Source organism: Polyodon spathula, chromosome 14 (genome assembly GCF_017654505.1).
Source record: "Polyodon spathula isolate WHYD16114869_AA chromosome 14, ASM1765450v1, whole genome shotgun sequence".
Classification (NCBI taxonomy): domain Eukaryota; kingdom Metazoa; phylum Chordata; class Actinopteri; order Acipenseriformes; family Polyodontidae; genus Polyodon; species Polyodon spathula.
The window spans coordinates 35,810,310-35,837,904 of NC_054547.1; the positions used below are offsets into that span (position 1 = coordinate 35,810,310).

General features: G+C 36.5%; 3 protein-coding genes across 4 annotated transcripts in view; all 3 read right to left on the reverse strand.

Moving 5' to 3' along the window:
- LOC121326674 (elongation factor G, mitochondrial-like) overlaps positions 1-5,471 on the reverse strand; it is a 14,127-nt gene extending 8,656 nt beyond the window's left edge. The window contains exons 1-8 of one of the 2 annotated variants that reach the window (XM_041270032.1): positions 5,264-5,471; positions 4,171-4,323; positions 3,842-3,974; positions 2,499-2,703; positions 1,973-2,089; positions 1,026-1,176; positions 726-880; positions 71-155 (exon numbers count right to left, since the gene is read on the reverse strand). In XM_041270032.1, coding sequence (XP_041125966.1) covers positions 71-155; positions 726-880; positions 1,026-1,176; positions 1,973-2,089; positions 2,499-2,703; positions 3,842-3,974; positions 4,171-4,323; positions 5,264-5,329 — 1,065 coding nt within the window. In that variant the 5' untranslated portion in view covers positions 5,330-5,471. Of the gene's footprint in view, positions 1-70; positions 156-725; positions 881-1,025; positions 1,177-1,972; positions 2,090-2,498; positions 2,704-3,841; positions 3,975-4,170; positions 4,324-5,254 lie in introns of both variants that reach the window. The other variant, XM_041270031.1, reaches the window with a different exon arrangement.
- A 1,051-nt stretch (positions 5,472-6,522) lies between these two features.
- On the reverse strand, positions 6,523-15,896 carry LOC121326340 (myeloid leukemia factor 1-like). Its single transcript, XM_041269566.1, has 7 exons — positions 15,698-15,896; positions 13,821-13,962; positions 10,923-11,009; positions 10,164-10,292; positions 8,885-9,044; positions 8,457-8,598; positions 6,523-7,965 (listed from the first exon to the last, which is right to left on the reverse strand). The coding sequence occupies exons 1-7, from the start codon at positions 15,742-15,744 to the stop codon at positions 7,869-7,871; spliced, it is 804 nt and encodes a 267-aa protein (XP_041125500.1). The 5' UTR covers positions 15,745-15,896; the 3' UTR covers positions 6,523-7,868.
- A 2,079-nt stretch (positions 15,897-17,975) lies between these two features.
- rsrc1 (arginine/serine-rich coiled-coil 1) overlaps positions 17,976-27,595 on the reverse strand; it is a 97,771-nt gene continuing 88,151 nt past the window's right edge. Inside the window, exons 8-10 of the mRNA XM_041270335.1 lie at positions 22,009-22,115; positions 20,015-20,146; positions 17,976-18,217 (exon numbers count right to left, since the gene is read on the reverse strand). Coding sequence (XP_041126269.1) covers positions 18,125-18,217; positions 20,015-20,146; positions 22,009-22,115 — 332 coding nt within the window. The 3' untranslated portion in view covers positions 17,976-18,124. The remainder of the gene's footprint in view (positions 18,218-20,014; positions 20,147-22,008; positions 22,116-27,595) is intronic.

The following is a 27,595-nucleotide window of genomic DNA, read 5'->3' on the forward strand; positions in this document are numbered from 1 at the left end:
TCACTGTTTACCAATTTTCCATTTCAGATTGTCATGAAAGCTTGTTTCTTCAGACGGGGATGGGACCTACCTCCAATTTAAAAGCCAAGCCCACAAAAGGCTGAGATTCATCTCTTGTGGGGTCCATTAAAATTTTAGTGACCTTGTTTGATTCCCTGTAGAAAAAAAAAAAAAATGCTTAAAGACCTAGTGAATAAGTCCAACTAGCAAGACATTCAGGTTCTTTGTATGCATCAAAGTAGAAGAAGCTAATCCTCAAGACATGACCAAGCAGACAGTGCACTATTTTACAAAATAAAAAACAAGACAGACGACTCTGGTGCACCAGGCACAAGGAAAATGAGTTCCCCTTAGAAAAACTATATTGTCATTTTAAGTAGCTGTGAGCTATTACCATCATACAAGACAGATGTGGTATTCTGAAAAGCCATACATCCTGGCACAAAAGGCTGTCGGCGCTACATCATTAAATCAATATCATAATGAAGCTGAAGCACTGACCCGATGCATGTGGACTTCGACACCTAGTATCATACATCTAAAGTTAGACAAAGTGGTAAAGGAAAAAGTGTTGCCATGGGCGTACACTTAGCAGCGAACCTGGTTACATATTCCAGATTCTCGTAAACGATTGTTAAAATCAGTGTCTGGAAGAGGGAAGCGACACAGGAAGTTAGACAGGCCGGATAACAAACTGGATCGAAACATATAGTAAGAGAGCTTACCCCTGGTTTTCAATTGCAAAGTTCTGTACTTCTGCTGGGTTGGGCAGGTAATCCAAGGCAGCATCCAGCAGGGGTTGAACTCCTTTGTTTTTCAAAGCACTTCCTATGAGCACAGGCGTGAAGCAGCGCTGCACAGTAGCTCTCCTGATTGCAGCCTGGAGAGGAAAAATGATAAATAAAAATAGACATTGTCAATGAAGCATTTCTACATTTCTAACCACCTCTCCTCGTGTGATATGCAAAAGAAAAAAAAAAACATTTTAAACTTGAAAACGAAAAACTAACAACTTAAATGGTCACCTTCAAGTCTGCAACTGTGGGGACCTTTTCCTCCAGAAACATTTCTCCCAGCTGCTCGTCTGCATTGGCGACACACTCCACCAGCTCCCGACGCCTGTCCGTGGCTTCGGATCTGAACTCGGCTGGGATTTCATCATATCTAATGTTCTGACTGTGGGAGACAGAAGGGGATCAGTGGTTAAATGCCTCCATGTAATATGAAGATTGCTTTCTTGAGATGTCTGGTTGGACTCCCCAGTGAAAATGTTCTTGGTTACATGACCATGTATTGCAGTTTGTGTTGCTTGAAACAGAAAAAATCAAGAATATGGTAGAGGATCCAATGTAATATCAAGTAGATTGTTTAACAGCTTAAACTTCCCCTTTCTTTATGAGCACATGCAACTACTCCTGGTATATAACTTTTCTTTTTTAATTTAGAATCACCAATATCTTTTTTTCATTTTCTCCCCAAGTTGGAAAGCCCAATTATTTTTTATTTCAACCCAACTCGCTGCCACCCCCGCGCTGACTCAGGAGAGACTAAGACAGAGACACGCGTCCTCCGAAACGTGTGCCGTCAGCCGTCCACTTCTTTTCACTCTGCAGGCCTGCCATGCAACCACCTCAGAGCTACAGCGTCAGAGGACCACACAGCTCAGGGCAACTTACAGGCAAGCCCATAGACGCCCGGGCCATTCTACAGGGGTAGCTGGTGCGCGGTGAACCTAGGACACCCTGGCCGATGAAGCCCTCCCAACCTGGATGGCGCTGGGTCAACTGTGTGCTGCCCCCTGAGAACTCCCGTCCACGGTCGGCAGTAGAATAGCCTGGCCTCGAACCAACGATCTCCAGGCTGTGGGACGCATCCTGCACTCCATGCAACGTATATTACATTGTTTAGGAGTAATTATACTATGTGAAAAGCAGGGGAGCACAACATGTATCTAGTTAAGATATTTGCTTACCCAAATGGCCCTTCAAAGTACATGGTTCGTTCTTCAATGAGATCTATAATTCCTTTTAAATTCCCCTCGAGACCAATGGGTATTTGGAGAAAGGCAGCATTGTGGTTCAGTTTGGTTCTGTGTGACAAACAAAACAAAAATGGTAAAAATGAAACAACCTTTTCTAATGGTTACAGCACCGACAGCTGAGTATTTACTATAAATCTTTTTCAGTGTGTATAGTACTGAACCTCACTGTGAAAGCAAAACAAAGACTATGTTTACGCTATAAATGTGCAAGACTGCCCTCCTGTGGTAGAATTTCTGCATTTCAAGGCTCAGAAGCCAATAATAAACTAGTTTCAAAGAACACTATCCTCTCCTAAAAGCAGAAACAGCCACATATCCATATATATATATATATATATATATATATATATATATATATATAAAATCAAACCATCAAGAACCCTAAACACATTAACAACTTTTAACTGGCATTGGAAGAATATAGCAAGCACTGGATTGATGTGCGTACAATAGTTACCTCATCTGCTGCAAAGCTCTGGTCGGATTAGCTCCCAGTCTGTCCAGCTTATTAATAAACGTCAAGCAGGGGACATTGTAGCGCTTCATCTGTCGGTTCACTGTCATGGTCTGACACTGCACTCCTCCGACCGCACACAGCACCAGCACGGCTCCATCCAGCACTCTCAGAGACCTCTCCACCTCAATAGTGAAATCAACGTGACCTGCAGCACACATTCCACAAAGATGGGACATCATTACCCAGTAAAGCATGAACGAGCTTTACAGAGTACATTACTCAGTAAAGTGTAAAGTGAAGTAAAAGTGAATTTAATCCAAAATTATTGGATTAAATAGTCAGGATTACATCTCAGTTTAGTCACTGCCTGAATGTGAAGCCTTGGGCAAAATACTGTATATATAAGGGCTGCCAATTAATCGCAGTTAACTTCAGCGATTAATGCATTTGTTTCTTTGGAGAAACATTTTTTAACATGCTTTAATAGCACTCCTCTGTTTTGAACCTCTTAGCATACGGTAATTCATTCTCTGTGGCACCATTTCAATGATATACTCGAGTGAATGCAACACAACGAGAGCTGTCAGTGTTTGTATAGAAAGTTAGTCATTTATGGAGCAAAGTACTAAAAGTATAATACTATAACAGTATTTACAAATAAGGAAAATATAACCATTACAGAAAAACATCGGTAAAGGATACTGTTAAAATGAAACTGATAATAAAATATACAGTATAATCTGAAATGCACTAAGGTGAATAATTACATTACAAACAACTACATTGTGATTTAGTAGTTTGGTAAAACAATTTAACTCCAATTGTCATATGGCGCTCTTCATGCAAGCATTCCAGGGCTCTGGAAAAATAAACAAAAACACTTGTGTCTAATATATAATCCGGCTACCAAAAATGTCCAATCCGGTCCCATAGACTTTAATGTATGTAAATAGAATTCTGATATTAGCAACTGCACGCCGCTTGGTGACAACTTTATTACTAGTTGCCAGGGCTACAGAGCGCACTTGCATGATTTATGTGCATATTTCATGCAGCTTTTGTAACACACTGACTACTGCACGAGACATACTACGAAGCAGCAAGCAGAACTGAGATGGATTTACAGTGGGAGGTGCGACATTGTAAAAAGCAGACAACGTTGAACAATTTCTTATTTTTAAATTGTGTTCTTTAGAATGAATTGTAAGTACAACACATTTTTTTGTGTTTGATTTACTCGTTGTAAGGACAATTGTAGTACATCGTTGTGTAGTACTACAGTATTTAAACCTACTCCCTTTCTCTACATGTGATAGTAGCAGTAATCCAGTATATTGCTGTACCTGGTGTATCAATGATGTTAATGTTGGTTCCTTTCCACATGGTGTAAGTAGCAGCAGACTGGATTGTGATTCCTCGTTGTCGTTCAAGTTCCATTGAATCCATTATGGCTCCAACTCCATCTTTTCCCTTCACCTGGGCATGATGGAGAGATACACACAGAGGATCACAAAAGAGCTTCACTGAATTGAAACAATGCTGAATAATAAATTATTAAGTAATAAATAACACCACCTCAACCACCATTCTTCAATGAACATGCTGAAGCATGTAGATAGTCAAAAGGACACGCAAGGTGTACATTACAATTAAACAAGAACAGCAACACTACCTCATGCATTTGTGCTATTCTGCCAGTGTAGTAGAGAACCCGCTCTGTGAGAGTGGTTTTCCCAGAGTCGATGTGAGCAGAGATGCCGATATTCCTGATTAACTCATTGGGTATGATGCCAGAAGAACAATCTCTGCAGCTGTTTATCAACAACTGGAAGGAAAGATAATAATAATAATAATAATAATAATAATAATAATAATAATAATAATAAATCAACATTAAAAAAACAGTTTATTTTATATTCAAAAGCAATTGAATTCCTGGTACAGCTCTGAATAATTGTATTGTTTTCTATTGTAGAAAATCTCAAAACCTGTATGTGTATATATATATATATAATCCTGAAATCCTGTCTCATCTGTAGAAAGACACTACCACTTGTAAACTGTAAACGACACCTAGTGGCATAAAAAGTAAGGGCCATTTGAAAAATGGTATTAATTAACCAACTACAACACAGGATACATGCAGTTCAAATGATACACAGGAAAGACAAAGCACAGCACACTTCAGGTATTTTGTGCTTATATAATGACAGTGGTATAGGCCTATGCCTTGTATAATGAATGCATGCTCGTGTCCTACGGTTTTCTTCTTAACAGGTGTTCTAGAAAACAACACACGACGCTTTCATTAAAAGCTCACTGAACCCGAAGCTGCAGGTTTTCGGTATTTCGATAAAGCGAAAGGCTTTCTGTTGAGTGGAACGTATTGATTTTGCCTTTCACCCAATAAGAGTTGATGGTCCTATGTGTACTGCAGATACCTCGGGTGCACGGTTAAGCAATTTTGGAACAGTCTTAGCCGGAATTTAGCGGTAGATCGAGCGATTTCAAGAGAAGACTATATCACTGTTTCACTGAGGAACTTGGAGCGAATGCAGCAATCTAATATTACAGAACATACAGCATAGCCTAGTTAATCTCCGATTAATTGTAGAGGTAAAACCAACACATTAACTAGAACATATGAGCTACTAGAAAACCGACAGAGCCATAAAACAATAAGTTATATAACCGACAGGGAAAAGCTACAGAATTTAAGGGGCCATTACTAAACTTCATCATTTAAATCGGTTTACCTTTCTTACAGTTAAAGGGCAAGTGCTTTTCAGGTGCCGTCGGCCCAGAAGCAGTGCCGCTCTCAGCACATGCATTTTAGCAATCTTTTTTTTTTTTTGTTAAATCTGTAAACGTGTGTAAAAATGAAAACAAAATCCCAATTCTTCCAGACCCAACTCCCCGCTAGATGTCAGAGTGAATGTCACGCCGGTTCCTTGCACGACACCACATCCGGATTATGAAAGGCACGACAGTAAAGACAGCACACGCTTCCTTTGAAGGGACAGATAGAAATCGCTGGGAAAGAGGGCTAGCGAACCAATACCATACCGCCCTCTTCCAAGCGGAGGATAACATATTGAATGCTGCTGTATTAACACGTACCTATTAAAAATAAATACATAAATACAACTAATCATTTCGAGGACTAATAATATATTGAATATATCATTGGACAAAGTGTGTTTCCAAATGTGACGTTAATTGCAATTCAACTATGTAAGTATATATATATAATATATATATATATAAGATATATAATATAGATATATAGATATATATATCTATATATATATTATAATATATATGAACTTTATGAGCTATGTGCCAAATTTACAAATCTTTTTACTCAAAATGAACATTAAATTAGGATTCTGAGATCTTTTTTTTTTTTTTTTAATGGAATTAAAAAACAAAAAAAGCAAACCATGACCCGTACTGGCACAAGATGGGTCTGAAATAGCAGTTTTCATAACAAAAATGTGGGCTTCATTTAAACTTTTTAAACGCAGGTGAAGTGGGATTTGACACTTAATCTGAGTAGCATCTGATTTGTAGTGAGAACGTTAGTTTAAACTTTAAAAGGTGTTAAAGTTTAAGATAACGTCCTCACTAGAAATCAAAACCTACTTCAACTAAATTGTGCAACAGCACATGCGGTAATTTTGGTGCCACCTGCTGGTGAAAGATAGGAACTCGGCTTTCCCTGAGAGCATCTGCATGATAAAACTTGGTAAACTTAACGATGGTGTTTCATGATTATATTCCCACAACACTAAAAAAAAGAAATACCAAGTGCCGTTGGTTTACATTTTATACTTTTCCTTTTGAGTTGAAATTTAAATTTAAATAATATGAAAATAAACGTAAATTACAGAAAAAAAAAAAGAATAAAGAGGGTGTAATGCAGAAAGTGTGATGAGGCCCATTGTCACTTAATGCACACCGAAACAAATAAAGAGATACATAAATAAATAAAAGCATTGAGTTTTCAGAATGGACAGCGTTATTAAAGATCACATGTTTATTTGTTCAAATTGGTGCCGTTAAAATCAGTCCTTTCAGTGGAGTGCGATACCATCAGCAGCATCTTCATTTACTGACAATGAACCCACACACTGAAAACAAAATAGAGCATGAAAGAAACTGAGTATGGAAATCTGTGTAGAAACATGTTATTTCAGTGGCACAGCTTCACAGAAACACATGTGATGAAAACTATATATTTTTGGTACTTTCTGTTACCCAGTTCTAGGAATTACGTAAAACAATGACATGTGTAATTAACAATTCTGTTATATAGTACAGATTGTCTGAACACCTTTTAGTACTTACTGCATTGGGTTACTGTAGTATTTTGGCAATGCTAGAGGATTTGTTTACTTGTGTAAATGGGTAGAAGGAAAACCTGCAAGGTCACGAGGGTTTTCAACAGGATGTTACACGAGTAACATCCTGTTGTTGCATTAAGTCAGTTCTTTTGGAACCTGATGATAGTTTACAACATCAAATGTGAACAGTTCTACTCTTTCTGTATCAAACAACAACCTGGTAACAGCTATTGTAGTTATTTATCAACAGTATTAATTGTAAAAAATAAAAAAAAGTCACAGAACACAGTCTGATTAAGAACAAAGTATGAAAATGAACAAGTAATATAAAAAAAAAAAAAAAAAAAAACCTACTGAGGCTTTTTTTTTAAAAGGGGGAAGTACTGTAACCATACTTTGTGGGGCATATTCAGTAGAAGAATGTGTACAAAGATATTTCCTATGTCAAAGTACTATCTCAAAGAATATCTCATTTCCTTTTGCAATTTGGATCATACAGAATGCAAGTTTCAGTAAGACTGTAAAAATGCATCAAAGCAGCTATCGGTACGACGAAAGTAATATCAAGCATGCTCACTCTTGATAGTGTTCATGTAACTTACTAAAGTGAACACATTTATAACTGGAATCAGCCATACACCAGTTAAAGAAAACACAGTAATATGCAGTAATGATATATTATTGAAAATTAAATCAAAGATTACAATCTTACACATTATCATCTATTGAACTGATCCATATGAGAACAAATTGAGATATTTTGTATCTAGGAAGATCAATCTTAAACAAACAGCACAGGTATCATGCTGTATATATTTTGTAAAGTGCATTACCTTATGAATCGATATCAAAATAACAAAATGATCGTTCTAGCTGTTGATTTGAAGGTAGAAAAAAGAACATTTCAACAGTCAGTAAACTATAAGATTGATCTCTATACAATGCAAACCAACACTTAAAACCAAGTATGATTGGTCTTGGATAAACGATGAAGCACCAGAACATGTTGCCTGATTTTAGTATTTTATTCATGGTTGTTTTTCAATCCCGATCCGTTCACACTCAGTTCTTTCAAATGTATTTTTTTCACTTCTTCAGGAGCCTTCGGGAGATGCTTCTCTCTGTAACGGTAAAGAAATAACAAATCTATGTAAAGATTCAAGCAGCATCAGATCTAAGGGTTTGTTCAACCGTTAACATTTTTACAGGTCGCAAAAAAACATGATAAAAAAAAAAATCAGCCTGGTAAACGAGAGCTACCTATTTACCTGCTAGCACGTCCAGGTTTCAGTTGCATTTGGAGGCTTGTGTGAAGAGTCTACGTGGTTTTGTTTCTTGTTTAAGAATATAAAGTGTTCTCAATGGATGGCTTATTTTTGATTATTACCTGTCCCATTTTCAATTAGGAATTGGTTGCCGATTGCCCCTCTAAACTAAATGAAAAAAGAAAGCGAATACCCTGCTTTCATAGACCAGTCAACATTTTACTGTAAATCTACCAGTATAGACTTACAGGATGTGCCATATTTCTTTACCCAATGTAACATACTGCACGCACCATGACTGATTCATTATTACATGTATTGGATTTGCATGTCATTGTTAGGGTTACCTTCTTGCTGCATCATCAGGTTTGGCTATCGCTGCGCGGTGCACAGTTCTATGTTTAGGTCCCTCCAAGTGGGGCAGGGGCACAGATGGCTTGAATTTTGAAACTCCGCTCTGCCACTCTTCATCAAATGACTGGGCTTCAGCTGTTTCGGAAGAAAGTATACATTACAACTGGGGGTGAAATTGCTTTGTAATTGTAATCTCAATTGGTTTCCTCTCACGGGTCAAGAGTTACCATCGCCACTGCGGTTAGTTGTTCATCAACTGATTTGTGATTTGGTCAAGCACACCAAATCACGAGTGTCTATCTATAGGCTAGTGATTGAAAAGTGTCAACTTCCACAGGGTGTCCACAGGTGCCACGAAAAATCGGGGGGGGGGGGGGGGGGGGGGGGGGGGGGGGGGGGGGTAGAAAAATTTAAAGCATACTTTCATCCAAGTTGAGAAATTCTTCATTCCTCTCCTGATCTCCAGTCTTCCAGTTTTGAGACTGTGCGATGACATGTGCACGGTCATGGATATGATGCCCGATAGCCATCTTCTCTACCCCACTCTCAGAATCTTTCAGTGACCGTCTAGTCTCTTTGATCTTTAGACAGAAATGACATTGGGATTAGTTTTGTTTAATCTGGGATGGGCCGCACAACATCTTTCACTGACCTATTTTCAATACTCAAACAAAGTGGTCAAACAATCATTGACAATCTCTTTGTAATCCATGGTCTCACTAAGATAAACAGTGGCAGATTTCAAATCCATATTAATCCACCTGGTTCAGATACAATCATCAGCAATACACCTAACATGGAGAGGTCAGAAACATTTTTTTTTAGATTATTTCAAAGACAAAAAGCATCACCTAAAATGCTGTGCAAATATACGTTTGGTTGTTTCGCTGAGAAAAAAAAAAATTATGTGGGAGAGACACCAATATCTCATCTGAGCTCAACTTGTTATCCATGACTTCTTAGTTCAGTAAAATCAAATGTATCTTAAGTACTTGCAATGGGTACATGTCAAACACACTCCCCGCTTTATTAAAATCCATTTCAAATCCATCATTACAACAGTAACACATTTAGAAGAGTAACCATTTAAAACCACGAAAGGACATGATAAATTAGAAGCATTTAAACTGTGACTAATGTGTATTTCTTGGCTATAACTTCTGCTGAGCAGAACAATGCCAGGTGATATTTTTAGCTGTGTGCTGCCAGTCAATAAGAATAAAAAACATATTCCTAGCACCTCTGTAAATAGAGTGTTAACGATCTATCACAACAGCATAACTCAATCTTAATATCTGAGATATAAAGAGATATTTTTCCCCCCCCACTGACATATTTTTGTAACCTTTCAATCTTAACAATAAAATAATGTGAAGAGAACAAAACACACTACTTTCCTGTTCTTTGTGTGAGAGGACAAGTAACTGTTAGGATTTTAAACTGATAGGTTTTTGAATGCTAAGCTACCACTTAACACTCTGCTGGGAATTATTAATAGAAACACCTTGATAATTTACCAATGGGTTACTGCACAATACAATGTAAATACAAACAATAAAAGACCATTATCTTTCTACTGCGCCTATTTTTAACTAGTGATTACATTACTGATTGGGTAACATTGTTCACCTTTGCATTTGCTCCAAGTATAATGGTGCTCCTATTTAAAATCATTTCACTACAATGGGTTTGTCACTTACCCCTCCAGGAACTCTACGAGTTTGACTTGAAGCCTGGAAAACCTTTGCATGTTCGTCCCCAACCTTTGAGTACGTCATCACTGAAGACGAGGAGAACGAGTGTGTGTTGGAGTCCAGAGAAAGGTTATCCTGGCATACACAGAAACAAACACTCTTTTTGAAATACATATATTTTGTTTTGTTTGTTTGCTTTTGTAAACCCACAAAGCTTAAAAGGTGGTTTGCACATTTTGAAATGCATCTTAGCTTTGATATGCTTTTTAATAATAAATATTCAGAATATGCGTTACTGATCAATGACCTTTCCCCATTAAAAATACTCCCACAGTGCTGGCCCATAATTTAAGGTTTAAAACATTTTGGATAAAAATATCACATATCAGTTTTGCTGGTGGACACTTGCCTTTTGAAGTATAATAATGTTTAAGTCATCTTTCAGAACTGTGCATCCCCCTTTATTGCTGTCCTTAGAGCTACTTCTCAGTACTTCATAATATTAAACAATCTAAATTCAAATCCTTAAATGCATATGCATAGGGGTTAATTTTAACACTGGATACCAGATTTCAAAGTTTATTAAGGGACACTTCGATAGGACCAGTCCCTGCACCCGGCTCATATCCCTATCTATGCTAAACAGGACTATGAACGAGTAATTCTAGCTTCAACATAATAATGTCAAATTAGAATCTAGAGCTATTCCCAGTCTAGACGGCTGTGTTTGCTTGTATCCTTTCTTGGGTTTCTTGGGATACTTACAAAGTTTCTGTGCATGTCTCTCATCGTGTTCCTCATGTTTGCAATCACGCTATCCACCATGCTGAAAGGGCTCCTTCCATCTGGAGCCTATTGAGAAGGGCATATTCACAAAGACAATTACTTATGCAATTGTACTCTAATTGGCTTAAAATGGGTCAATTAAAAACTGTCAATATTATATTTATGGTCAAATGCCATGTTTAATTACCTATATATTGATAAAGTGGGAAAAACACAATTGATCATTTCACAATATATCACACCATAAGTAATTCTAGAAGCAGCCAGCTGTGACGCTGAAGATAAACACTACGTAAAATACTCACAGCCAACAGGGCAGCGATTAAAAACTTGGCATTATGAATATACACCAACTTGAACCTTGACAAACTTTTGTTTTGTAGAAAAAAAAATAAAATAAAAACTTCCACCTTGAAGTCACATACTTAATTTTCTCCATAAAACAAAATAAATATGCAGGCATGCACAAAGCTTGATTGTAAATTAATTGAAAAATGAACCGACTGGTAAAATAATAACAGTAAAACTGTCAAGTCTTTTACAGCTCAAGGAAGCGATGTGGTGTACATTCAATTTTGGGTGTTTTATTGCTAGACACTTGAGACCTGCCAGGTTTTTTTATATTGCATGTTGACACAAAGCTCTCAGCTTGCTTCTGTGAAAAAAAAAGGTCATCGCTCTATGTACAAGCTGGCATTTGATGAAAGCAATTACCGTGGATAAATATAACCCGAAGAGAGGAGTCGGTTTAACACTTGATAGTTAAAAGAGAATGCAAAAACTATGTTTAGCAGTTCTGTGCTTTTCAAAGCACAGTCAGCTGGTCATCATAAGACTCCCACTGTAGGGTGTCCTCTGGCCACTCAACAATGAGCCCCTTTAACAAGGTTTACATAGAGTTTTAATTCATTTTCAGATACAAAGCCTTGCTTTTCTGCTCAGTGCAAACAATACCTGATTTCTTCCTGAAAATGTGTATAACATGTGTATTCTAACTGAAGACAAACACTGTAAATGCTCACAGCACACTGGCCAGTCATTACAAACTGCATTCAAACCTGGTAATCTGACAGCTAAGTGCCAGCTATCATAACTTCATTTCAGAAAGGTAACATTGCCAAAAGCAGAAGCATTGGTGGAACATTTGTGTGAGGCTAATTTTAGGATACTCATGATAAAATTAATTCTTGACAAAACAAGATCTGAAAGCTGGATGCAAGGTACAGTATCATGATCCCTGGGAATACTAGACTAGAAACCGTTTTTTCACAATAAGCATGCTTACAACTACCAAATTAAAATCGAGTATTAAAGAAAACAAAAACTTTTATAAGTTAACTCGTTTGCAATGTGTAATACTGCAAAACCTGTCAATGTTGAAATGTTAGGGTATACTGCAGAACAATGCAGCCCTCCACTGCTATAAATACACCCAGTTAAAGATAACGTTGTCATCTTGCAAGACTAGGGGTTGCATGTTCAGCTGTAACCTTCTGTGACCCCTGGATGACAGCCTTTTGTGTTCATTAAGTCTCATATCTTTGTGCTATTGAGTTACAGAGCATGTCAATTATACACCATGTTCGGTTTTCTTTTTTCTACGACCCACAGCTACCCAGGATCACATAACACTATTTTTATGCCGACAGAAAGTGCAGATGTTAGGCAACTAACTTAGCTTACACCGGGTTCAATGTAAAACAAACACTGATTTTCCAACTGCAGTAATGGGGAGCTGGATCTTGCAAGTTAAGTCTACCAGTTCAGCTAAAAAGATGATGACAGTTCTGTTTCATTTTAAACGACTTGGCATGGGAAGCCTCGACTTCTTGTAAATGGAATACTGAAAGACTTGTCAAAAGAAACGTGGCGTGTCATGATACAATCTAGTCAAAAGAAACGTGGCGTGTCATGATACAATCTAGTCAAAAGACATCTGGTGTGTCATGATGCAGTCTGCCTTTTCTTTAAGCAAATCTGCCTCAAGGCTTGTGTTCAGAATGGATTTTAATCCTAGTTTTTGATTGACGGGCCAGGATATGAAAAATCAGCCTTGAGATGCGCCTCTGTGTTCCTGGACTCTCATGCAATGAACTGACAGTAACTTTACCTCTCGGCTGCCTTGGTCAGGACAGGGAATATAAGGAATATGAATCACAGGTCATTTTTGCCTTTCAGTATGTTGGCTGTATGATGATCACAAATTTAAGTCACGTCCTGATTGGAAGCTAGTTTCAGCAACTACACTTATAAGTCCGCTGAATGTAAATGACAAAGAATTCAGCTTTTTGTTATTTTTTATTTTTCTAACTAATGTTATTATTATTAGTGTTCAGTGCTTACCTGTAATCAAGTTGAGTGTATGTTTTGCACTCTTTGTATGACAGATCTGAATTGCTTGTATGAGAAACACTTTGTGCTTGACTAGAGGTAGCCACCAAACAATTACAAACATACAAAAATCCTGTGGCATCTTCAGCCTCTCCTGTCCAAGGAAGGATCCATGTTATCATGCAGGTTGTAAGATTGTACTCTGACTCTACACAACAGCAGTTCCTCAGCTTATGACACCAGTTTGTGAAGGAGGAGAATGTGAAAAAAAAGCCACAGGCTTAATGTAATGTTCTGCTCAAAGAGGCATTGCAACTGTGGTCTACAAAAGTGTAACAGGTTTAGCAATAGTTTCAATCTTATCTGTATTTTAAAAAACTGCAGTCATTTTTCCTTTCACACTGTGCCTTGATCAATCTCTCATGACAATTATGAAGTTACTGGGGGGGGGGGGGTATGGCACATTAAAGATAAATATTCCATCATTCCTGATTAATATTTCCATGTTCCATGGAAAATGAAAAGACTGGCTGTAGCTGCCCATACCCTGCACTCCTCTCTCGGTGCCATGTTGGAATCGGAGGACCCACGATGATCTCTTCCATCCGCGATACTCCGAAAAGGATCTCTTCCAAAAGGGTCGGAGAAGCTCCTCATCACATGATGGTGTGCCTGGAAAGGACCTCCACTAAAAATGAAATTAATAAATACACTGCCATGTTCTTCATGTTGCAGTCATTGGCACAACATGAGTAGGGTGGAGTATTTTAAAGTGGGTGGGGTATTTTACACCAACATGTGATAGCCTGGTAGAATTGACATCTATAGAACTAAAATTACAGGCAAACAAATGTACTAACTCATAAAAAAAAGGATGAGAATCCTAGTGCAGTATATAATTTTTTCTTTGTACTTTTATTTTTCATTAAAAAAAAGAACACATGGCCTCCCTTAATTCAAGCTCAAGCACAGCTACATTAGTCATAGACGAGAAACTCTACTTGACATTTGCTTGCAGAATTTAACATGGGGTAGTTTTAAAAAAAATCAAACATAGTAGTCTGAGGATAGGGATATAACTTACCAATGTTGGCATGTATTTATTTGTTATAGAGGATAGTTTTAACAAATACATTGTAATTCAAGGTTAGAAAATTCACCTGAATATAAAAGTCTTGCTGTATAGTGAATAACAAAATAGTTAAATATAGTTTCTGAAAGTGTACTGTTCTGTCACTAGGCAACTGTTTTTCAACAGTGTAATTATATCTGCAGTTTGCTTACTATATCGTTTCTGTTTTGGTCAGCATGGTCATGCTTGTTGGTTTAAAATCAGGACATCATAGCATAGCAGTTTGGTCCACTCCTGGTTTTACTATGAGTTTAGCAAGACGCACCTCAGCTTGTTACCTATACACTGTGGTTAATGAAGCTCACAGTAAAACCTAGAACAGGTGAACTGCTATGAGTCCTATTTCCATCCCATAATAATGATCTCCACTGTAGGCTACTTAAAAGCTAGCATCAAGCACTTATGATGTTTGTCAGTCACATTTTTTAACATGAATGCATAACGTGTCATGTTCTGTTGTTGTTTTGACGTGTAATGATAACGGTTCCAACTGTAATTTTCAAATTTCGGAATCAATACCGTTATTTATTTTTTTTTAAATACAAACAAAGGTGTGTGTGTGTGTATATATATCCTAGTGCAGTGTGTGTGTGTGTGTGTGTGTGTGTTAAATATATATGATATGTAATATTATTTATTTCAGAAAAAAGTATACATTAAGAAAAAGTATTTTTTAACACGAAAAAATTTATAAACGAAAACATTTACAAAAAAAAACCGACAATTTTTTGCAGCTCAAACTAAGGTACCATATTGTGTCCAAGCCGCCGCGATATATATATATATATATATATATATATATATATATATATATATATATATATATATAATATATATATATATCTACACACACACAAACAAAATAAAAGTATCTAGTGATCATCGATTATCAATCCTATTCGCTGTATAAAACATTTGTGTTTGACAGAATAAAATAATAACAATTAAGAATGCAGGCAATGTTTATATACGAAGCATCCCCATTTGCAAAAGAGCCGCTTTAGTTTAACGGTACACAACACTACTACACTCGCACCAACATCACACCTCACACCCACTGCCAAATTAGGACAGGAACTCAGCAAGCAGGCGAACAAGAATAACCTGCAAAAAGCAAACACAACTTCATTTCTCCTATTCTATGATTGTGCGATGCAGCAAAAAATATATGGACAGCTAAACTAAAGCAAGGGAAGCGTAATTTGGACTTAAATTTGAAAGCGCTTCTTGCCATTTGTAAAAAGTAAGAATGAATAAGGGAATTCCGAGATAAGTGCATACATTTACTTACGCAAAGAACGGATCTTCATCAAATTCCCTATGAAACCTGCTAAACATTTCCAAGTTTTATAGGCGAAAGCCAAAGATAATAAAACTCAAAACCACAGCCTCAGGCTAACACAAACGTCCTAACTTCTGAGCTCTCCTTTTGGGTGTCCAAAATGTTCCTGCGTCCTTGTCGCTGGGCTGGCACCACAAGAGCCTCGCAACATTTGAGGAACACTGCTGCCCTCTGGACAAGAGCACGTGACCTGTTTCTACCTCTGCCATAAGTCAGTCTTCCAGAGAATTTACCAGTTGGGTAGCAAGCATGCGGGGATATGCTGGAGGGGCAATGTTTTGATTTTAAAGCTGGTGCCATGGCAACGTACCTGTTACAAGAAGCAGCACATGGTATGCTTCAAAAGTTCTGGAGCACTAGAATGATTGTGTTCTCCACATATTTGAGATGGCCCAGCTAGCAATAACGTTATACATTATATAAGGGTGGTTAAATGTGGTTAACACAACGATCTTTCTCTTTTTGAGTTTTGTTAACAGGCATTTACACACTTGCTTTCAGTGTCGGCTGCTGTGTATCCCACACCCTGGCATTTCATTGTTATGAATCCAGATATCACGTTGTGAAACTTTGAAAAACGACTGTCACTTGACAGAATCCTACATTTTAGCAGAAGTTCAGCCTCAAAGACATTGTACTTTCAGGGGCTGCGTTTGTCAAATGTTTGTTCAATACATTAATACAGCAATTTTTATTCATTTTTTTTTTTTTTAATTAATTTTTTTGCTGGAGATCAACAGGGTTTATTTATGAGTTTACCTGCATGTAAGCCATGCCCCAAACAGCTGTTAGTCATTACTAGGCTTTGAAGTCAAATCCATTTACATGAGATCATTAAATAATAACATATGCTGATGAATTGCTTCTTACACCAACCAATATATTAATACACCTACGAAAAACACTGATTGTTTAAGATTTATATGAAATCTACCAGTATGATTTTGCAGGACTCAGTTGTGCTGAATTCTATAAACCCTGCTGTACAAAAGCCCCTGCAGGCTCTATTTATATGTACAGGGCTATAAAAAGATGCACTTTCTAGGATGTTTGGAACATGCTGAAGTGTAGACAGAAAAGGCAAGGGTGGGTCCATGGAGAATATAAAATAGAAGCAGGTAATTATAGCAGAGCTGTATTAAATGTCTTTATAGAAGAGATGAGAAACACATTCCAGACATGTTCTACACAAAAATGAATGCAGAGAAAAAGGTTAGCAGGCAAGCAAAAGGATGTTTTTTTTCTTTTCCTGTTGCAAATTAAATAGTTAATAATAAAACTTAATCTTCATACACCAGCCAAAGAAATGAGTAGTGGTCTAGTAACTGTAAAAAAAAAAAAAAAACTAACCACAGCTAATCCCAGTATCTAGCTTAGTTTTCTGTATGCCATCATCAATAAGAAACACAGCCTCCATTCTGTCTTTCCGTTGGTGTTTCAGCTCTACTTACTGTGGGTGAGCAGCACTTTACTTCAAACTTTGCTTTCTGCATCTGGATCAGACATCTGACCCTGGGGCTCCAGATAGCAAATGCAATCCAGTCTTCCAATGACAGGATAAATAGGTTTCTCCACACTTGCAGATGTTTTCACCCCTACCAAGACAGTATTTTTGGAAAGCAGATATGTTTTTCAAAGCCTTAAGTGACCCCCGGTCTGGTGACGTTTTGTTTGCTTACAAATCAGTGAGCTGCATTCACCCTGCTCTTTCCAAACCCATTCACCCTGGATGACCCCTATAATAATAATCATACAGCTGCTTCAACCAGATATGAACGTTTATAGCAGGGTAATCATTTACAAGTTGTGAATACACAAACATTGTGAATACACAAACATCCTTCAACTGAAGCATGCGTTGATAATATAATACTACAAATAATAACTACTTTAACAAGTTAAAAAAAAAAAAAACACAACACCAGAAATGTGTACCTCATAATGATTCTGTTATTTTGCCTGCTTACAAAATGTCAGATTTATTTTTTGGTCTCTGGCAGTTCATCACCTGTTTTCAATTATTTTGAACTTCCACAGGTTAAATCTGTGCATTGGATCAGGGCCACAATTTGCTGTCTCTTCTTTATATAATAAAGTGTATAAATACATTCCATATTGCAGACCAACAAAACAGAAGATGGACACATGCATTAAAAAGACACAATATATCCATTCATATGTTAAAAAAAAAAAAAAAAAAAAAACCTTTCTAAAAATGAAAATTTTATTAATTTTTTAAATTTTTTTTTTTATTTATTTTTTTTCAGTTCACATTTAAGATACCAAAATTCATCCGAGCAATAACAAGCAAATGTGAAAAAACATTTCTCATGATCAAATCATTGCATCCTGTTTTAAGCATTGATATGCAGCTGTTCACGGCACAGGGCTTCCCATCAGCCTCTCCTGGCGAAGAGTGATTAATCTGTGGAGCCACTTCTCCTCTGCTTCTGCCTTGTCAATAAATAACTGAAACAAGAAAATGCAAACAAGGTAACAGCACCGTGAAATCTGGTGAAGCACACACACGATTACTGTCTTCCCACTAGAATGTGCAGCGCACAGTATAATAACACACATTCAGAACATTAGTCTCAGCACTTTAGACTACAAAATATGAAATTCATACTATATGTGAATTCTAGATTTTAGTACATGGAAGTCAGATGTGCAGAAGCTGATAAAATGTGAGAGTTGCTTATAAAATGATGCATGTTCTGAAGGTCACTAGAGTGAATTCAAATGATTGAAAAATCAAGAACTACTGTAAATACATTATTAAGCCCCAGTCACACCTGGAATGATAACCATAAATCGTTTATGGTGCGATCACAGCAGAACGAAAAAGGGCTGCGATACACTGTACAGCAAATGCCAATTAACTTTTTAGTACACTCCCACTTTTATTTCCAGCAAGAGGAGGGACAGTGATGAGGAACATTAATCAATACTGTTGTATTAGTTCAACAGAAGGAGTAAGAGACAGTGAAGACAGTGTGGGTACACAGAACACTACAGAGTAGGGAGGAGTTAGGGGAATTCCACACGCTCGCTGGTATGGTCAAGAGCTGAAAATTACGCCATGGGTATTGCTTCAAGGAAGTATGCACGGTCGCCTTGGGTACAACCACTTCCCATTAAAGTAAAAAATAAAATAAGAACATGGTATGTCTCGTTGATTACACCTTACTTAATATGATGATAGACAATACTCCATAAATTATATATATATATATTTCTACTAATTATGATTATTATTTTAAAGCAAAAAAAGCAACTACAATATGCAGACTGAGATGTCTTTATGGGGAATATAGGACCATACATCATGCTTGTGCTATAATTATACATTAATAGCTGTTTATAAAATAATTTATAACACAATTAAAAAAAGAAAAAATCTATACGGATATCCTATATGGTGCATTTTTATCACAGTACTCATATAAATACACACACTATCTATCGCTTCTCTCTCTCGCTCTCTCTCTCTCGTGGGTTCTATGTCAATGTTTAGTAAGTCTGAATATTAATTGGGATTATTGATTAATACCCAAGTGTAATTAATAGTTATCCTTGGAAATCTTTAAAATAAAAAAAAAATATTAAAATATTGGCACTGATTGCAAAACAATATATTTTTTATTTATTAAATTATTATTCATCCTTCTTCCCCCTCCCTTAAAATATTGCTAACATACATCACACTGTCTGTCTAATGTACATTAGTCACAGGTAACGAAATTCTGTGCATGTGTAAGATGAATCGTTTTGCACACTTTCAGGCTTCTGTGTCGCAATATTAAAATGTCCACTCTGCTTAGTTCCAATTTTTAATTAATTGAGAATGATAAGTTATCTGTCTATGTCTTATTTAATTTTTTAATCTTCTAGAGAAGAGGCAAAATTCCTTATATTTTAGATAGTAGCAATACCGAATCTGGCTTAATTTTATTTGAGAAACAGCATTGGAAATCTTAATATTATTAGATTTACATTTTCAGATGCAATTCAAGTTACTGTGCATTGGTGCTTTTAAAACGTATGTCATTAATTCAAGTGCTTACAATGTTGTAAAATACGTTATAAAGTGCTAGATTAATTTGGAAGCACCAACTGTTAGGCTCATCGATACAGTCATTACAAGGACTAGACCTGAAGCGTCACAGAGTAATAGAGAAATATTTAGCTGCCTTAAATTGTGTTATTTTAATTTTCAATGCTCTCAGTTCCCAGAGGTAAATCCAGTAAATCTGATGAACTCACACTGGGGTGGGCCAGCGAGTCGTTCTCCTGGTACTGGATAGCTGTAGGGATACTGGGGAGATCCTGTTCATCATCATAGGCAGACAACACTGTGGATGCTAGGTCCTGCCCGCTTTCTGTAGATTCGGTTGACTATAGAAATGAACAATAGAAAAAATACATTAAAACCAGCCATGGGACAAGTACCTTGAGATAGATCAAGAAAGTAACATGTACTTTTGTTTTATTTCCCAGCATTAATTTCTAATTAAATTGCATCACAGTACTGCGCCTAAAGCAACAGATTCATTCCTGACAATTAGACAATGTACCAGCATGGAGGTTAAAAAAATAAAAAATAAAAAGGTTGGGAAAAAATAAATCTATTGGTTTCATACAATTTGTCCAGCATCTTCTGAAAGTGAAAACACCTGGTATAACAGGGTTCTAAAATGTTCTAAAGAAATATCACCGTGTAACAGTTTTTGTTTTTTTTTGGTTCCTGAGTAGTAAGTGTTATTTCCTAATTGCTTATGCCTCAATGCAAAAATGGCTATTATTCCCCACAAACTTTGCTTTTGTGACCAGGACAGTGATCTTTTGAAATTTACCTATTTTCCAGAATATTCCAGATAGATTCAGTGCTGAGTAAACTTGGAGTAACTTCTAGAACTTTCCAGTAATATAAATAGTAGTATAAATACAGGGGCCTTAAGCCCACCAGTTCAGTTTAGTTCCAGCTGCCTAAGTGGATACATATCTGCATTTTTCTGAGATGGCATCAAGATGCTGCAATGGTGGCATTCCTGATGGGTCTCCAAGGCGGTTTTACCAAGTTTCCCTGCTATCTTTGCCTTTGGGACAGCAGGGACACCAAGGCGCACTACCACAGGCGGGACTGGCCACAGCGGACCGAGTTCTCTGTGGGGAGGAACAACGTCAAGTGGGAGCCACTGGTGGACCCCTGGAAGGTGCTGATGCCACCACTGCACATCAAATTGGGCCTTATGAAACAATTTGTCAGAGCTCTAGATAAGGAGTCGGCAGCCTTCAAGTACCTTCAAGACTTCTTCCCTAAGCTGTCTGAGGCAAAGGTCAAAGCTGGTGTCTTTGTCGGACCACAGATAATGAAGACCCTGGAGTGCAATGAATTCCCCAAGACGCTCACTAGTAAGGAGAAAGCGGCTTGGAACAGCTTTGTTGCAGTGGTTCGGGGCTTCCTGGGCAATCACAAGGCCGAAAACTATGCGGAGCTGGTTGAGACTCTGGTGAAGAACTACGGCACAATGGGCTGTAGGATGTCCCTTAAATCCATATCCTTGATGCTCATCTTGATAAATTCAAGGAGAACATGGGAGCATACTCAGAGGAGCAAGGCGAGTGCTTCCACCAGGATACACTGGACTTTGAACGCCGCTACCAAGGACAATATAACGAGAACATGATGGGAGACTACATTTGGGGGCTGACTCGTGAAAGTGATTTACAGTATAATCGTAAATCCCGAAAAACTACTCACTTCTAAATCTTTTGTAGTCATTTTTGTATTGCTTTAGTATAAATACATGTTAATTTGGATTCATATGTTGTTTTTTTTTTCTGACTATGTGAACGAAAAGACCGTTTTCTCATTGGAAATAGGTAAATTTCAAAATATCACTGTCCTGGTCTCAAAAGCAAAGTTTGTGGGGAATAATAGCCATTTTCTATACTTTTGAGGCATAAGCAATTAGGAAATAACACTTACTACCCAGGAACAAAAATTGTGTTACATAGTGTATTCATATGTAATAACTGTTTCAGTCTGGAGCAGTCTACCTATTCTGTCCACTAGGTTTTGTATTACTACTGTATAAGGCAAGGAGAAAATCAATTCAGGAGCCCTGCTAATCATTTTAATCACTATTGGCAAATGGAATCCAAGCAGCTTTCTTAAAATAGTTTCAAAGAAAAAGTGCAGAAGAAAATGACTGAATCATTTATTTTTCCTCTAGTTCTATAAATACAATTCTTACCTTCTTATTATCTCTGCTTGATGTGAAAACCTGTGCAACAAAGGAGTCGCTCTCTATGGCTTCAATATCTTTGACTCTCTTCACTTGTTCTGCCAGTGTGCTTTGTTCTAAGAGAGAAACAAATAAAAAATAAATACAGACTGTTACTTTGCCCTGCTAGTTATACCAGGGGTGGAAGCAAGACTTCTACTGCAGAGCAGTTTGATCCATTTCTGCTTTTAATATGAGTTTATTACTAAGACACACCTGAGCTTGTTACCTATACACACTGTAGCTAATCAAGATTGTAGTAGTTAAATCTGGAACGGATCAAACTGCTACACAACAGGAGTTTTATTTCCATCCCTGGTTATACCCATTAAAGATTCAATGCATCAATGTTCCATAGGATGCAGACACATAAGAAACGCATATAAGAAATCACCGGATATACCTAAAAATATCACACCAACATGCTTCTTCTATGCAAAAGAACAGGATAATGGTTTTAATTGCAAAATAAAAAGTTACATAGTCTATTTTTTCATGCAATATGTATTCAAATTGAAGTAATATTTATATCAACAATAATAATAAAACAAGCAAACAAACAATCTGGACAGTATATCATCCATCCATCCATCCATCCATTTATCTATATATAACCAAATCCCCAGTCAGTCATTTTAATATTTCAATTAATTTAAAATATTCCTCTTGCACTGACCTAACATCATCATCATCATAATAATAATAATATCTGAAAAGTGTTTCATTCTTCTAATTACAAATTTTACAGTTTAGGTTGAAAAGAAAAAGAAAAAGAGACATACATTTGAAAGAGAAAATAGTGGCGTGCCAGATAGCTTCTTTGAAAGCTTCTTTCTTGTGTGCATTAAAACACAACTCGTTAGTGAGCTATCCATGTCGAACCTGGTCATGACCTGAAAATGTAACCATGTTTAAGACTGAACGATTACGCTGAGAAATCCAGTCAATAGGAGCGCTGGGTGAGACCGGCTGGTGGTTTAAATAAGGCTCAACTAACAAACCGGGGATGTATGTGATGCTTTATTGCAGGCGAATAGGGGTGACTGAACAGAACGGTGTTTATTAATGAAACAAAAAACAACTTCATATTTACACCACTCAAATAAGTTTGTATTACACGCAATCTGCATTCCTTTACCCATTAATCTGAGCACACTCTAGCAGTAAAACATATATACAAGTCTGATCTGTTGTGTGTCAAACATTTCCAAAACTTTTAAACTTCAACTTTAACTGTATTAGACTAGCAGTACAACACTGGTGTAAATACTTAAGTGACTTTTAATCTATATTCAAATAACATTAAAAAAAGAAAAAAAAAAAAAAAAAAAAGTACAGACACAAAGTCCATAGGAGTGTAACCAAAGTTTTAAAATGCATTTTCTTATATCTCACCAGACCTAGCTATATTACCACAGGCCCTGTTTACTTCTGCTGAAGATTTTTTGGTTGCGTTTTCTATGTAATTTTGTAGTGTGGAGCAGAACGTAATCAGAGAATATGAAGATGCAGTGCTGACTGATTTGCGCTCATGTTAGCACATACAGTTTAATGGGACTCTTTTTAAAAGCCATCAAATTGCAGTTAAAAAAAAAAAAAAAGAAAAATAAATTACACATATTTTAAATAAAACAAAATTTTACAAATGCATACACACACCATGCTAAAATATCCTATGCAGAGACCCCACATTTAATTTACAGCTAATGAGCATAATTAATTTGATTTATTAACTGCCTGCAAGCAACTGTCTGAAAAGACTTTCTTACAGAGGTTGTTTAATGAATAAATGAATACTCATTCCAGTTTAACTCGGCTAGCCCTTGTGAACGTTAACTGAGTGTGTGTGTGTTTGGATGCAACTTTAATTAAAACACACACACACACACACACACACACACACACACACACACACATATATATATATATATATATATATATATATATATATATATATATATATATATATATATATATATATATATACACATACACACACACACACACACACACACACACACACACACATATCTTTCTCAAGGGAGAATATATAATATATATATATAAATCATAATTTCTGACGCTGGTCTAGGGACAAGCGAAATTGTGTCTGTGACAGGACACTGTAATGTAGGCTCAATTCGCAGCTACTGGACAGCAGGAAAGACATGACTGGTCCACAGTTTTGTCATCAACTGGATCCAAACAACACTCTCCCTGAAAACCAGCCAGACAAATTATAATAAGAACGAGTAAGACCCCAATAAACAAATAAATATGTTAGCAATAACAATTTTAATAAGAACGTTTTCTCTAAATGTGTGTTATTTTTATATTCTAATTACGTTAGGGACTATTTTCCTTAGCGAATGTTACCTGGCAAAATATCAGAAGTTCAACGTTTTTTTCAAGTTTTGTGAAAGAGAAAATAAAGAAATAATCGTTTCGGGTTAGGGCTCAATTACTGTTACTGCCTATGGCTTGGGGAGCATAACTCCAGCCGTGGTCATCTACCACATAGTAGAGCCCGCATTGATGGGCTCTATATATATATATATATATATATATATATATATATATATTAGCTCAAAGAGACAGCTGCCCAACGTTTCCATATGGTGTACATATCTTTCTCAAGGGAGCATGTGTCTGAATCAAATAAAATAAAAATAAAACATGGCCAGTTTTTTTTAAGCATCTGTATTTTATTTTTATAAAAAAAATATTGTTATTTTCACTTCTGACAATTTTCCAGAGTCGATGACATGAAGGTTTTACTTGCCAGTTTTGGGCTCAACTGAAATAATGTTATGTTTAAAATAATTATTACCAAGATATTTTGGATAGCCTTCACAGTAAAATGTTCACATAATATCCTTTAGGTAAGTGAAGCCTGTCCTTCACATGCCAGAGTTTAACTCGCTTCCTAGAACTTACTCTATCTTGGGTCGCCGATTCTTTCAATCACTCTTCTATTAATATTGCACAGAAACTACCACAGAAAGACATATAATGACAAGAAACATGAAATTACTGGAAAAACATCTCTAAAAAAATCTATTGAGATATATCAATGACAACTCTCTGGCGAAAATGGACTTAGAAGAAAAAAAAAAAAATCCATTAATGCCTCATACTTTTTGACAAACACATTATTGGTAGATAAAATGACTTCCATATGCTGTTTGTCAGATGTCAGTGGAAAGGATATGTATTTCATAGTAAAATCTAAAGTAATGGACTTTGAGAGACCCAGATAGCTACAGATGAAGGAAAATCAATACTAACTCTGTAAGGCAAATGCTCCGTGCAAGGTTTTAGGTAAAAAGGTCAAAGTTGAAATTTAAACTAGACACATTATCTCAAAAATTAATTTACTGGCTAAATAAATTGTCACTATATTATTTAAATCATTCCTGTCCACACTAGGAGACGATGGTTTCAACACGATCCTGCCCTAAAGTCTTCATTGTTTTTACAGCATTGTTAATTCTGGAAACCTCTTTTATTTGTTTGTCATGTTGTCATTATTCTAACCTCATTTTCAGATGTCCATTTCACCAACCTAAATGGTTTCTAATTGTGCAGTTTTGTGTATTTGGTAGTATACTAATTTTACTCTTCATTTATCTAATACTTATGCTTTCTAATTTTGAGTCTTGTGACAATTTGCTATACGAAGATCTAACTGATTGCAAAAAAAAAAAAAGCAACCTAACTGCATCTTGCCACTTCTTAGATTAAAATAAATATGTAATCAACCCCCCCACCACCCCAACCAAACACAACCTTAAATGATTGATTTCCTTGTGTATTGATTAGTAAATAAATATTTCATTTTACTACAACTGCTACTAGTACAAATCATATAAAACATGCTCCAACAAAGCTTCAAAGTGGAAAAATCATGTCTATAAACAGCAGAGGGCATCCTTTAATAAGATACAGCCAAAAAGCAATGCAGCAGGACACAGACACCGTCTTTCTAAACTTAACAAGGGCTCAGGATAATGGTTTTAACTGCAAAATAAAAAGTTACATAGTCTATTTTTTCATGCATTATGTATTCAAATTGAAGTAATATTTATATCAACAATAATAATAATAAAACAAGCAAACAAACAATCTGGACAGTATATCATCCATCCATCCAGCTATCCATTTATCTATATATAAACAAATCCCCAGTCAGTCATCATAATATTTCAATTAATTTAAAATATTCCTCTTGCACTGACCTAACATCATCATCATCATCATCATCATAATAATAATAATATCTGAAAAGTATTTCATTCTTCTAATTACAAATTTTACAGTTTAGGTTGAAAAGAAAAAGAGACATACATTTGAAAGAGAAAATAGTGGAGTGCCAGACAGCTTCTTTGAAAGCCTCTTTCTTGTGTGCATTAAAACACAACTCGTTAGTGAGCTATCCATGTCGAACCTGGTCATGACCTGAAAATGTAACCATGTTTAAGACTGAACGATTACGCTGAGAAATCCAGTCAATAGGAGCGCTGGGTGCGACCGGCTGGTGGTTTAAATAAGGCTCAACTAACAAGCCAGGGCTGTATGTGATGCTTTATTGCAGGCGAATAGGGGTGACTGAACAGAACGGTGTTTATTAATGAAAGGGCAAAATCCAGGCTTCAATATTTCTGTTAACTGCCCATTTTAATTGTGGGATCCTTAGTGACTTTACTGAACCTGCAATAGATCAAAGTTCAGCTTGTTTTCAATGCGCTGGCTATTAGAAGCCCTGTCTGCCTGCCAGCCATCTCCAAACACCCCATAACCACAGGCACACAACAACCAGCCTGTCAGGAGAGCTAATGCAGACATTGCAGGGCACAGCACACAGCGCGTTTGTCACTGTGGCTGATGTCAGAGATTCGTTGCTCTCTCCTCCCAACATGTAGGAGCAAGATATGTAATTCAATGCTCAATTTACCCTTGTCTCGCAGGAGATTTTTGCCTGCTAATTGATAGAAATTAAGCCATTAATCAAGCCACTAGCCATCATTCAAGCCAGAGAAGATGAATACAAACTTTCATAATAACCACCTTCCCCATTTTAGTGCTCATTAGCATTAATTTTTAATGCAATTATGTTATTCTTTTATGCTGAGCTCATAAATTACCACTCTTTTGTTGCCAGCTGGCCTTGTAAAACCCAAAGTAATGCTTTGTAGTTTGATCTTTAAGGCAATTACTGGCTTCTTCAGTCTTTTATCTCTCTGTATTTCTAATAACCTTTTTTCTAATGATTTATTCCTTCATTCCCCTTATTTTTTTTTCTTATATTACACTTCCATTCTAAATAAAAATGCTTTATCTTTGATAGATTTGTTGAATCCTAAATATTTATTTAAAACTCTGAGACAGGAAACAGCTAGGCATCAAAGCAACATATTGCTCAAAACAGTAATTCCAGAACTCGTGTTACATTAAGTGTTCAGCATTTTATAAAAATACCACTTGTTCACTCAGGAATTATTTAATTATGTGTTACGCTGCATAAAACCAGAGACACTTACCCAATTGTGTGCTCTCT